Source organism: Rhinatrema bivittatum, chromosome 9 (genome assembly GCF_901001135.1).
Source record: "Rhinatrema bivittatum chromosome 9, aRhiBiv1.1, whole genome shotgun sequence".
In the NCBI taxonomy this organism is placed as follows: domain Eukaryota; kingdom Metazoa; phylum Chordata; class Amphibia; order Gymnophiona; family Rhinatrematidae; genus Rhinatrema; species Rhinatrema bivittatum.
In genome coordinates this window covers 10,327,471-10,340,503 of record NC_042623.1, presented here as the reverse complement: position 1 = coordinate 10,340,503, position 13,033 = coordinate 10,327,471, and the positions used below count along the sequence as shown (strand labels likewise).

At 49.2% G+C, this 13,033-nt stretch overlaps 1 protein-coding gene across 1 annotated transcript in view; it reads right to left on the bottom strand.

The window, feature by feature from the left end:
* The window catches only part of PHYH (phytanoyl-CoA 2-hydroxylase), a 53,512-nt gene extending 42,527 nt beyond the window's left edge, over positions 1 to 10,985 (bottom strand). Inside the window, exon 1 of the mRNA XM_029615568.1 lies at positions 10,837 to 10,985. Within this exon, the coding sequence (XP_029471428.1) occupies positions 10,837 to 10,923 (87 nt within the window). The 5' untranslated portion in view covers positions 10,924 to 10,985. The remainder of the gene's footprint in view (positions 1 to 10,836) is intronic.
* Between the last annotated feature and the right edge of the window lie 2,048 nt (positions 10,986 to 13,033).

Below are 13,033 nucleotides of genomic sequence, written 5' to 3'. Positions count from 1 at the left end.
GTTACCCCCGGATGATAAGGGGCTGCAGCCTCCGCTGCCACTCACCTGGGATGAATACCGATTTATTCGTCTAACTGGCAGCCACATAAAATAGTATTTCTATGGTTATCTGGCGCAGCTCACTGCTAGTACTTATCTGGATAAGTAGTGACCACCCGCAGCAGATGGCCACATCAGTACTGATTTATGCGGTCATCTGGCAGCTGCTTCCCGCTGCTCAGACAGACGGATAAATCAGATTTTACCCGGGTAAGTGGCAGCAGCTGCTGCCGGCACTTACCCCGATAGCCCATCAGGGAGGCCTCCACCCCCTTCCCTAGTTACAACGGGCAATCGACCTATGACGAATGCACATTCCACGCAGTTTTTAACTCCCGGCGCATTAGCACATCATTCGTTTACTGCTTCGGGAGTTAAAATAAATAAATAAAATAGCCGTGGTGTTACAAACGTGTGCCGAAACCCAGCGCCCATTTTACTGGTGCCAAGGTTACTGCATCAGCCTTTCTGAGAGTGGGGAGACCTGGAGGTCCACTCAACTGAGCCAGCTGCCCACACCACACGGATTTCTCCCTTCTCCTGTATTTCTGGTTCATGTGTGGCTTTGCCCCCCTCTATTTTTTATTTTAAATTTGAAAGAGAGACTGGTGGGACACCGAGTGCTTCCCTAGCTCCTCTTTTGATCATACGAGTCCTCTCCCTGTCTACACTGCCTGCTCTGGGGACGCTGGCGTGCCACACAAGAGTTTTGTTAATGCAGATGTGCCTTGGGCTTGAAAAGTTTGGGAAAGGGCGATACAGGGTGAGCTGCGCAGTGGCGAGACGAATGCATGAGAATGGTGAAGGCCGTAATGCTAGTGGGATCCCTCCCCCCCCCCCCCATCACCACTGACAGAAGAGGAAGACCTGCAGGAGGCGAGGGAGGGGAGAGAGAGGAGGAGAGAAGGCTGGAGGAAAGGCATGAGAAAGGAGAGAGATGACAAGGCCGTAGGAGGGAGGGGCATAAGTAGGAGTGTGCGCACTACAAACCCATCAGCCTGCCATTACTCCCCCGCCCCTCCCCCCCTCAGGGGGCAGATGCTGAGGACGGGGTGTGGCCAGGCTCAAATTTTGGCGTACGGAACATGGGCGATTGCCTAGGGCACCAAAATGTTAAGGTGCTCAATATCCAGGCCAGAGAGGAGCGCAACTGTGCCAAGGAGGCGCCTTCTCCGGGCGTCCGCTTCAAAGTAACAGAAACGACGGCAGAAAACGAGCAAATGGTCCATGCAGTCTGCCCAGCAAGCTTCTTATGGAAGTCACCGTCCCTCCGTGCGACGCTGGCCCTGGGTGTGGCGGGGCTGCCAACTTCCTGGAAATCCTCCGACGCCCTGTCCGCCTCACGTCTACAGGAACTCTCTGCCCCCCGCCTTCCCTTCCGCAGCACTTCAATGGCTGAAAGCGCCGGAGCCCCCCTTCATCAAAGCTTCAAGGGGAAATCCCCCCCCCTTCTCAAGTGATCTGAAACGCTGCATGTGGCTCCTTGCTTAAAACGTCTGGGCACCTTTAAAAAGGGTCACCGCCGACACTGCAGGACCCGCAGGGCCATTCATGACAGAAGCCTGGCTGTTTCCTTCTGGAGTCTGAAGGTGGCGCGAGTCACTGACCTCGAGCCTCTTCCTCCCGCGTTAACTTCCAAACTGGATCATATGAAATGCGCCACCGTGGCCAAGGCGACCCTAAGAAATGCGATAGCGCTCGACGGCCTGGGGGACTTCCAAACTCTTCAACGATCACTCGTTAACGGAATTTTATCCCTCCCGGCGAGGCAAATAAACTAAAGTCACACAATACATTCTTAGGAAATATTTTGGATAATTAATTAAAAAAAAAAGATTTTTTTTTTAACTTTAGTGCGAGGCGCAATCTGGATGCACGGAATTTGATTTTAGAGTCTATGATAGGACAGAAGAATAGATACTAAGTTCCGAGACGGAGAAATGTCCGATCATCACAGAGAAACAAGGGCACTCCCCCCCCCTAGTACAGACAGAAGTGCTCAGAGGGATTTAAGCACAGGATAACCCAGACCCGAAACGGACCCACCGCATTTATCAGGCGACCGAACAAATATGTTCTCCAGGGAGGCTAAAAGATCAGAACGCAGGGAGTCCAGAGCAGAATATCTGGCAGCGCTGAGAGAGACGAGGAAAGACGCCAGGACAGCAAACTCATCACTGGAAGAAGAGATCGCCGAAAGAGGTGAAGCGAGGCCACAAAACATTCTCTCAGAAGTGGAACCGTAAGACTGAAAGATGCTAAACGAATTCTTCACGGAAGGGCCGCTCGCTGCTGGGTGGCAGGAGGGAAGGAGCGGGGCGGGTACCACAAGCGAAACTAACAAAGCCGACAGTGGGCGAAGCCATGAAATAAATACAAGGAGAGCTGAGAGGTTCAACAGACCCACGTAGACAGGAGCGGTGCCGTAAGATTAGAGGAGGAGGATTCCCAAAGAGGTAGCAGAGAGGAGGCTGGAAACTAGAGGCTGGTTAGCCTTATCGCGATGGCGGGAAAGTTAACGGAGACGCTGCCGAAGAAAAGGAGCAAATCCAATGGGTAGGGTTTAAACCGAGGAAGAGCAGGTCAAACAAAACGGATTTGTTTTCTTCTGGGTGACTAGAGAATTACATCAAGGATGCAGAGAGGATGTGTTTACTTGAATTTCTGCAAAGCCCGTCTTGCATAGGCGGCTCATGAATAAAATGAGCAGATCACTAGAGGGTAAACTGGATTAGAAATCGGTTAACAGGATATAGTGGTAAATGAAATTCACTCAGGTTATACATATTTAGGTCCTCGTGTCTTATGTGCCTTTTGGTGCAGATCCTGCACTATTTATTTATTTAAGGCTTTTATATACCGATGTCCCTGTACTGGTACATATCACGTCGGTTTACATAGAACCAACGTTGGAAATTACATCAAACAAGAGGGTACAGATAACAGGGCTAACTTCATATGAACTTATAGATAAAGCAGCGAACGACTTAAAATAAAATTAAATTATTATAAATATAAGTATAAATATACAAAATATAAATAAACAAACAATCAACAAACTTGGATTTACAGCAGACTTGAAAAGCATGAATGCATTATAACATACAGCTAGCAGGGAAATCATGAGATTAACTTATAAGATTAAATGGTTACGGCGTCGGACATCTCGCATCATCGTGAATCTGACCCTGAGGGAGAGACCTTTAAGTGTTCCTTTATATGTTCCTTCTTTAATGTTCCTTATATAATTATATGATAATTGTAAAGCCTGTTGCTCAGTTCTGTTCTCTGTAAACAGACGAGATGTTCCCAACGTTTGTCGGTATATAAAAGCTAATAAATAAATAAATAAAGTGAAGGCTTTTGTGAAAAGCCAAGTTTTGAGCTTCTTTTTGAACGTCCGACTACAAGTTTCTAGCCGAAGGTCAGTGGGGAGGGCATTCCAGTGAGAGGGGCTGGCGGTCGAGAATGCACGTTTGAGCGATGACTTGGCTGGAGGTGCATATAAGGTGCCTAAGTAGCTGGTTCTGATTGGTCTCGATGATGCGTGGGGACGAAGTGGGTCACTTAGATTTAGCGAAGTTTGGGAATGAATGGTCTTGTGGGTTATGGTTAGTACTTTGAATAGGATTCTAAATTTAATAGGGAGCCAGTGTGGGTTCTTTAGAATAGGTGTGATGTGTTCTCCTCTACTAGAGTTGGTTAGGATCCTGGCAGCCGAGTTCTGCAGCATTTGTAATGGTTTGGTGGTGATAGCTGGGAGGCCAATTAGCAGAGAGTTGCAATAGTCAATTTTTGAAAATAGAATAGTTTGGAGGACTGTTCTAAAGTCCTGAAAGTGGAGGAGAGGTTTTAGCTTTTTCAATAAGTGTAGCTTGTGAAAACATTCTTACGTAGTGTTTGTGACAAATTTTTTGAGATTCAGCCTATTGTCGATAGTAACACCAAGGTCTCTTACGTTAAGTTAAGGCTAGTGAAACTAGCCTTAACTTAATTAAAAAAAAACCTAATTTAAATCCCAAAGATCCTTCCAATTTTCGCCCAATCTCCAACCTCCCTTTCATAGCTAAGGTAATAGAAAAACTAGTTAACACCAGATTATCAGACTACCTCGAAGACCACAAAATATTATTCCCCACCCAATATGGCTTCCGAAAATCTTTAAGCACCGAATCACTTCTCATATCCCTAACAGATTACCTCATTATGGGCCTCGATAAAGGTCATGCCTACCTGCTGATACTCCTCGACCTATCAGCCGCCTTTGATACTGTTAATCACTCCCTCCTCCTAAATCAACTAGCGAACATCGGAATAACAGGCTCTGCACTTGCCTGGTTCAAATCATTCTTGGGAAACAGAGGATACAAAGTCAAAATACATAACAAAGAATCTGTTTTATCCTTCCACACTAGGAGTTCCGCAGGGCTCCTCCCTTTCTCCCACGCTCTTTAACATTTACCTCCTCCCCCTATGTCAACTATTAAACAAACTGAACCTCAAATACTTTCTATACGCGGATGACGTCCAGATCGTCATCCCCAAAGAATCCCTCACAAAAACTATTAAACACTGGGAAAATTGCCTTCTAAAAATTGACAACCTCCTCTCCAGTCTAAATCTAACCCTAAATTCTTCTAAAAGCGAACTCCTTCTAATTTCGCCAGAAAACAGTAACCTCTCCGCAAATCCACCAACCGGCTTTCAAACATCACAAGTAAGAGACCTAGGAGCCATCTTTGATAATCGGCTAAACCTAAAAGCATTCATTAATCAAACTACCAAGGACTGCTTTCATAAACTTCACGTCTTAAAAAGAATTAAACCACTTTTCCACTCCCACGACTACAGAACAGTCTTTCAATCAATAATCTTCTCTAAGTTAGACTATTGCAACTCCATTCTTTTAGGTCTCCCATCTTCTCACACTAAACCCCTCCAGATGGTTCAGAACACGGCGGCCAGAATATTGACAAACACAAGAAGAAGAGACCACATCTCTCCTATTCTCAAAGACTTGCACTGGCTGCCAGTTCACTTTAGAATCTTATATAAGTCCATTACCACCATCTACAAAGCTATCCATCAACTCTCTCCGCTTAACCTTCAAATTCCATTTAAAAAACATACCTCAGCCAGACCGATCAGAGAGTCCTATAGAGATTCACTACAGGTTCCTCCTGCCAAAACCTTTAAGCACAAAACCCTCAGAGACAGAGCATTCTCCACGGCAGGATCTACTCTATGGAACTCCATCCCACCAGATCCGAGACAGGAACCCTGCCTTCCAACATTTAGGAAAAGACTTAAAACCTGGTTATTTATGAAAGCCTTTCCAGACACCAACTGAACCTTATTTCACCTTTAATCAACTCTGATCACCCATCAGGGTAAACAACAACTTTGCCAATGCCTTAACTTTACGATCTCCTTAAATAGGCTGTTTTTTCCTCTGTTAAATTACTACCGCCTTTTCACCGTTCCAAGTTGTATTATGTCCCTGTTTTATTGTAACTGCTATTTTTTCTTTTAGCACCTGTTAACGTTTTTATTATATTAGTTTGTCACCCCTTGTTAATTGTAAACCGGCATGATGCGATTCCCATCGCGAAGGCCGGTATAGAAAAATTCTAAATAAATAAATAAATAAAATAAATACTATGTCTGTTTTGAGAATATGCATTTGTTCTCTCTTTGAGCTTTGCTTAGTGTAGGAAGAAATATATTTCCATTTCTAGTCTCCCAGTTTTGCACTGCATGCAGGTTTTCTTGGAGTTTCCATTCCAGGTTTTGTTGCCACATTTGTAGTTTGTGGACTTTTATTTACTTATTTCATTTCTTTATTTTATTCTGCTTTTCACACTTTTTTCAACATTTCAAAGCAGATTACATTCGGGTACTGTAGGTATTTCCCTATCCCCAGAGGGATTACAATCTAACAGGCCGATACAGAAAGAAACACGGTAATTAGGGCCGGCGGTAAAAAGAGGCGCTAGGGACACTAGCGCATCCCTAGAGCCTCCTTTTTGACAGGAGCGGCGCCTGTCAGCGGGTTTGACAGCAGACGCTCAATTTTGCCGGCGTCAGTTCTCGGACCCACTGACAGCCATGGGTTTGGAAACCGGACGCCGGCAAAATTGAGAGTCTGGTTTTCGACCCGACTGCTGCGGGCTGATTTTAAATTTTAAATTATTTTTTACTTTCGGGGCCTCCGACTTAATATCGCCATGATATTAAGTCAGAGGGTGCACAGAAAAGCAGTTTTTACTGCTTTTTTGTGCACTTTCCCCGTGCCCGGAGAAATTAGCACCTGCCTTTGGGTAGGCGCTAATTTCTGAAAGTAAAATGTGCGGCTTGGCTGTATCGGCCTGTGAGTTTGTACCTGAGCCAATGGAGGGTAAAGTGACTTGCCCAGGGTCACAAGGAGCGACAGCGGGACTTGAATGCTGGTCTCCTGGTTCGTAGCCCCCTGCTCTAACCTCTAGGCTGCTACTCCACACTTTTATTCTACATTTGGTGAAGGGAGGTCTGTCTGTATGTGACTGAGATGAGGCTCTTCACTAGAGGTTTGTATCTGCCTTATTTGTTGCATTTTCTCCATATTATATTGCAGTGGGGGCGAACTGCTGCCTTTTCCTGGGCAGGGCTATTGCTGTTTCCTGGCAGGTTTGATAGAAATGTACAGAGCGGGGCTGGCTTGCATTATTTACAATGCACCTGGTAGCGGAAGGAGCTTGTGATGCTGTTATTGAGATGACACCAGAATATCTTTTCTGTTTGGTGATTTGTCCAGGGAAAGGTCTTGGTTCTGCTCTGCACTCATCGTTAGGAAGCGGGAGATTCCTGTGGATGCAGAGTATATGTTTATATTTAGTCCCATGACGGTCATGTGCTCAGTGTGTCACGCATGCCAGCATCATCTCCCAGGTGTGTCCCGATAGAAAAAGGTTTGAGAACCACTGCCTCCAGAAGTGAATCCAGTCCTCCAGCTGAGGCCTTGACAGTGACCTGTACCAGGGCACTATCACTTCCTTTTTCCTGTTCGTTAGGCCTCTCCTTGTAGCCCAGCGTTCCTCTGATCCTCGCCAGCGAATCATCATAGGGCTTTGCTACCTTCAGATCACTGTCTCTCTCCCGGTCCATGCACATAGGTTTCTCACCCCCAGTGCACATTACGGCACTGAAGGTTAACCCCCAAATGCCGACCTCACAAGCAGCAATCAAAAATGAAGGATTCCTTGCAGTCTTCCATACGTTCAGTGGTTGCTTGGTGAAGTTTCTTCTCCCCCCGAAGCTCCAGCAAGGTAAACTCAAAACAACATCAGGAAATATATTTTCCCTGGAGGTGGTGATGGAGGCCTGGGGTGCCCTCCCAGAGGAGAAGGTGAAAACAAATGGTAAGAGAATTGAAAAGGGTGCGGGATAAACAGAGTAACCCCAGTGGCGAGAGGATGGCCTGCACCAGCGGCAGTTCCAACACCACACCGAGAAGGCATCGGGGGCTACCTGCACGAACTGCAGTCACAACCCTAATCACCTTGCCGGGCACACAGGATAGGCCATTCTGGCCTCTACCTGCTGTCATGCTCTGCATTACGAGGTAAAGCAAACAACTGAACACTTCTGTCTGGAACAGAGCTGCAGGGTCCGATTTCATAAGGGTAGCTCTGCCTGAGAGGAGCTAAAGAATTACAGAATATAATGCAAAAAACTGTAACTTCCGTACGGCAGAGAGACCTCCTTCCGTCCCGCTTCAGGGGTTCGCTCGCTCGTAACCCCTACATCGCACGTAAAATCCAGGGGGGGGGGAGGGGACTGTACCAGATCCCTAAATGGGAAAACTGATTTCTGCAGGCAATGGTGAGCTCCGGTCGTCTCCTCTGCAGAAGGACAGATCCTTCCTACCAGCCCCTCTACATCGCTTAAGGCGCCGCGGCCACCCCCACGGTTCACAATCTAGTTGGGAAGGGTCCCAGCTTCTAACCTGGAACAAAATTCAGGAGGAGCAGGTACCCGGGGGGGGGGGGGGGGGGGGGGGAATGGGGGCAGTTAGTCATTGGATGTGACAGTGGCAGGGCAGCAGGAAGGGCACAGCACATGCAAACACCCTCCTGCCACGTGAAGGGGGGGGAGATCTGGAGTAGGATTTTGTGGTCACAGCAGGAGGGGTGAAAACTCACCAGCCAAAAAGGTGGGGCCCCTCTGGTGCCATTAGACAGCAGACCCCTGGGCCGGTAAAGGCAAGTTTTAGCTTGGTTATAACAGCCCGGGTACCCGGTGGCTGGGGAAGGTGAGACACAACGAACAATAAAAGAACGACCGGCACAGGGCGGCAGAGCGTGGCGGTGCCGTGTCCCAGACGTGTTGCTTGGTGAATAAAAGTGAGATGGCGATAGAGAGAACGACAGTACGATTAGACAGGAAAAGTCTCCTCGGGGAGGGGGAGGGGAGAGTGCTGCATTATAAGAGAGATTCAAAGCGGGGGCCTAATTTCTCCCTGGTCTGTAGAATTAGCGAGTTGATCTTGCCGTGCACCCCGATGTCGGTGGTCAATAAGAGCTTGAAATGGAATAACGAACGACGTGGTGTCAGCGCAGGCCAGGGTTATGAAAACAGTGGACAAAAAACGGACCCTGAACTGATCCCAGCCAGCACGCCATCTCTTTACAGCCTTAGGGTCCCCTCCCCCCCAGGCTGCTCAGCCTGCTTATCAGCCTCCTGTGCTGCAGGGTCAAAGTACTCCCAGCGCACTCTCCCCTCATTCCATTCTCTTCTCAGCCACTCAAAAGAAGTTGGACCTGATTTGCTGGTCATGACCTCCCCCTCTGGTAAAAGCCAAGCTGCAATCTGCTGCGTTCAAGACACAAGCAACGTGTCCGTTTAATTCACCCACTCCCACGCCGGCTAGGATGGACTGAACAGCTGCGCCTCTTTATCCTGGGCTGCATGCCGAGCTCTGACCAGCATCTACCCCGCTACCGGGCCGAGCGAGGGCCCACCGAGCCCAGCACCCCGCCTCTGGCCAACCCCGATCACCAGCAACTGGTGCCCACTCCTAGTTTTCAGTCTCCCGGGCTAATCATTTATGGAGTTTTCTGCCAGGAAGTCTCCCAAGTGAATACCGAACAAAAGCGATTTCTTTAGCATTTCTGCTTTTCCCCCTCGGCCTTACAACTCCGCCTCTCTTCTTCCTGCTTTCAACTGGCTCTCCGGAAAAATAAGTCTCGCCGCATTTTCTCTCTCTTTTCTTCCATTTGCGCCTTTCGGGGGCCAGCGCTTCCATTAGGACAAACCAGGCAGTTGCCTGCAGCACCACAATTTAGGGGGAAGCAGGTGAGAGGCCGAGAGGGCTGCACCTGCAGGGGGCGCTGTGCCAGGGCCACTGCCACCAGCAGGGAACTTGGGAGAAGGGGTGCAGGAGCAAAGCTTCACTCACCCAGAGCTCCAAATCCTCTTGCATCGGCCCAGGGGCCTTTGCAGTCCTGACTACCTTCCCTCCCTCTTCCAGCTTCACCAGACACTATTCTCCGGTGCTCCCTTCCGTGTTTTCGGAGCTAGTCCTTTTGCCTTTACCTCTTCAGACACCTCCTTTGAAACCCATATTGGTCTCCTTTTTCTGTTACTTTCCTGCCATGAAATAAATATTTTGGGGACTGGGTTAACATCACTGAGCCCCACTGCCTCACAGACACCCCATCATGTAAATAGCAACTCCACCACCCCCAGTTTCTGACAGATTCACCCCTCAGACACGCATTACAAACACCCCTCATCTCCCTCCCATCCCCCCAGTCACCCCCCACCTGTTTCCCATAGATACCCCCATCCTCAATGCACCACAGGCACCCTGATAGATACCCCCACCTCCATGTTACCCTCCATCCTCACTGCCCCAGACACCGGTTATAGATACCCCTCATCTCCCTCCCATCCCCCCAGTCACCCCCCACCTGTTTCCCATAGATACCCCCCATCCTCAATGCACCACAGGCACCCTGATAGATACCCCCACCTCCATGTTACCCTCCATCCTCACTGCCCCAGACACCGGTTATAGATACCCCTCATCTCCCTCCCATCCCCCCAGTCACCCCCCACCTGTTTCCCATAGATACCCCCCATCCTCAATGCACCACAGGCACCCTGATAGATACCCCCACCTCCATGTTACCCCTCCATCCTCACTGCCCCAGACACCCGTTATAGATACCCCTCATCTCCCTCCCATCCCCCCATAGTCACCCCTACCTCTGTTTCCCATAGATACCCCCATCCTCAATACACCACAGGCACCCTGATAGTTACCCCCACCTCCATGTTACCCTCCATCCTCACTGCCCCAGACACCCGTTATAGATACCCCTCATCTCCCTCCCATCCCCCAGTCACCCCCCACCTGTTTCCCATAGATACCCCCATCCTCATTGCACCACAGGCACCCTGATAGATACCCCCACCTCCATGTTACCCTCCATCCTCACTGCCCCAGACACCCGTTATAGATACCCCCTCATCTCCCTCCCATCCCCATAGTCACCCCTACCTCTGTTTCCCATAGATACCCCCATCCTCAATGCACCACAGGCACCCTGATAAGATACCCCCACCTCCATGTTACCCTCCAGCCTCACTGCCCCAGACACCCGTTATAGATACCCCTCATCTCCCTCCCATCCCCACTGCCTCGCAGAACTGGGGGCAAGGAGGCTCTGGTGGGGAGGGAGGGAGAGAAGGGCCCGGTCAGTGAAGTCCCGTGGAGGAGGCCGGAGCCTCGGACTTTCCTACTGCAAAGGATACGAGGCCGGCGCTGGATGGTGGGCTCAGATGGCGCAGGAGGACAGCGAGGCGCCCGGCCCCTGACCCCGGCTCGACCCGGCTCTGCATGGCTGCGGCTGAGAGAGAGAAAGAGAAACGCGGAGGGAAGGCGAGAGGGAGCCGCCCCCAGCTCCGAGCCCCTCCCACGCCCCTCCCCCAACACCTCCACCGCCCCTCCCCCACAGGAAGCCTGCCAACCCAGCCGCAGAAAGTGGGACTACGCGATACCAAAACTAATCCTGCAAGTGGTCGAAGTAAAGGAAGCAAGGCACGGCCCAAACAATGACCGAACCGAAAATACCTGCCACAGATGCAGCTGCCCTGTTTCCTGCTCCTTCTTCTCTGGGGCAGCTCGGCGCAAATGCCCTGCTCGCAGATCTTTGCACAAGAGAGGAAGACGTGCACTGCTAGGTTTCTGGGCTGCCTTCTGTGAACCGGACACAGATACTGGGGCAACTGTGTCCTGGCAGCACTGAGCAGAGAACTGAAAGCGCACCCCAGAAAGACTCCCAGGGCCACCTTTCGGGTGCGGGGGAGAGAGATTTTGTACAGCAACAATTGGCCTGGACCAGCGTTGTCAGATGCCCAGAGTGTTTGCAGCCCAATTGGTCACCCAATCTGGCCCAAAACTCAAAAGTTGTGAAAATAGTTTTTATTCTGCACGATAGTACACAAATTCCTGCATTGTTCATTTGGTAAACTTGTATGCAATGTACATTTAACCAAAAGTAAAAAAAAAAAATGAATAGAAATGTATAAAATCAAGGTTGTCATGTTCAGTGTGCAGAGCTGAGCTATTCTAATTTAGAAGCAAGTCCAAGTTGGGGAACCTGCCCTGACCCCCACCTAGGGCACTATATATTTTTTCCCCAGGCTTGCTGACCCCTGCACATTCAGTGAAACTTAAAAAAGAAATGTATGCATTGTGCAGATATTGAATGCTCATACACAGTTTGTGTTTGAAAAGCGTGCTGGTAAATGTGTGTCATGCATGGGAATTGGTTGAGACTCTGCAGCAGCGTCACCTTCAAATCAAGGTTGTCCTGTTCAGTGTTGCCTCCTGCTTCTAAATGGTGCTTATAAGGGACTTTATTTATTTATTTTTTATAATGATTTGGCTAAAGAAAGGGATGCAGAACAAAGGAAAAAAAAAAACAGCAGACATGGTAGTACACAAATTTCTGCATACAGAAATCAACACAGAGAAACACGTGCACATATACTGGCCAACCTGTGTTGATGCTATGCAGTCACCGTCATCAGTCCTTGTTCACGCCTTGCAGCAGCTTGTTGTGAGTGTGACACATCAGGGAAAAGTTGGCACTCCATGCGTTGCAGCTTTAAGTACATATTCCCCACCCACCACGCTCCCCTTCCACTTCCTGCAAGACGCCCAAAAAGACACCCAAGAAAAAAAAAAAGCTCAAAACGCTGCACCTGAAAAGAAAACGGAAAAATTTCCTGCACACACTCACTGGAAAGTAGCCCAACTGGGCGTGAAAGCCGCCCATGTGACACCACTGGCCTGGACAACACTGAACAAGGCAGGAAGGGGGAGAGGTGCATACCTGTAACAGGTATTGTCCGAGGTCAGCAGGATGTCAGTTCTGAATTCTCATACATAGGTGACAATAGATGGGACCCGGCGAGGAACTTTGACAGAGCCTCTCGGAGCAGGCTCACGCCCACACTATACCATTATAGCCCACACAGGGTTGCCTCCCTTTTATAACAGAATTATGGAAGGAAATTTAATTAAGAACAATACCCACGAAGTGACACCCCGCGCTGCAGCGTGACTGGCAGCTTTCGTGAGGGCCGGGATCCAGCTGTCCTCAGAGAACACCTGTTACAGGTAAGCAACTCTTTCTCCAAGGACAAGCAGGATGGCAGACCTCACACAGGGGTGAATCCCTAGCTACAGGTTGCCCCCCTCCCCACATTAAAGGGGACCATTAAAACACAAAAAAAACAAGTTTTGTTGGCAACAAGGAGAGGGGGAGGGGTGGTGCAAAGAGTTGGGTTCTACACCTCAAACACGTTCTGAAGGACAGACTGGCCAAACCTGCTATCACATCAGCCTTTCCTCTCCATACAGTAATGGAATATGAATGCGTGGATGGAATTCCATGGTGCAGTTCTGCAGATCTCCATGGGACCCCATGTAAGTGGGCCACCG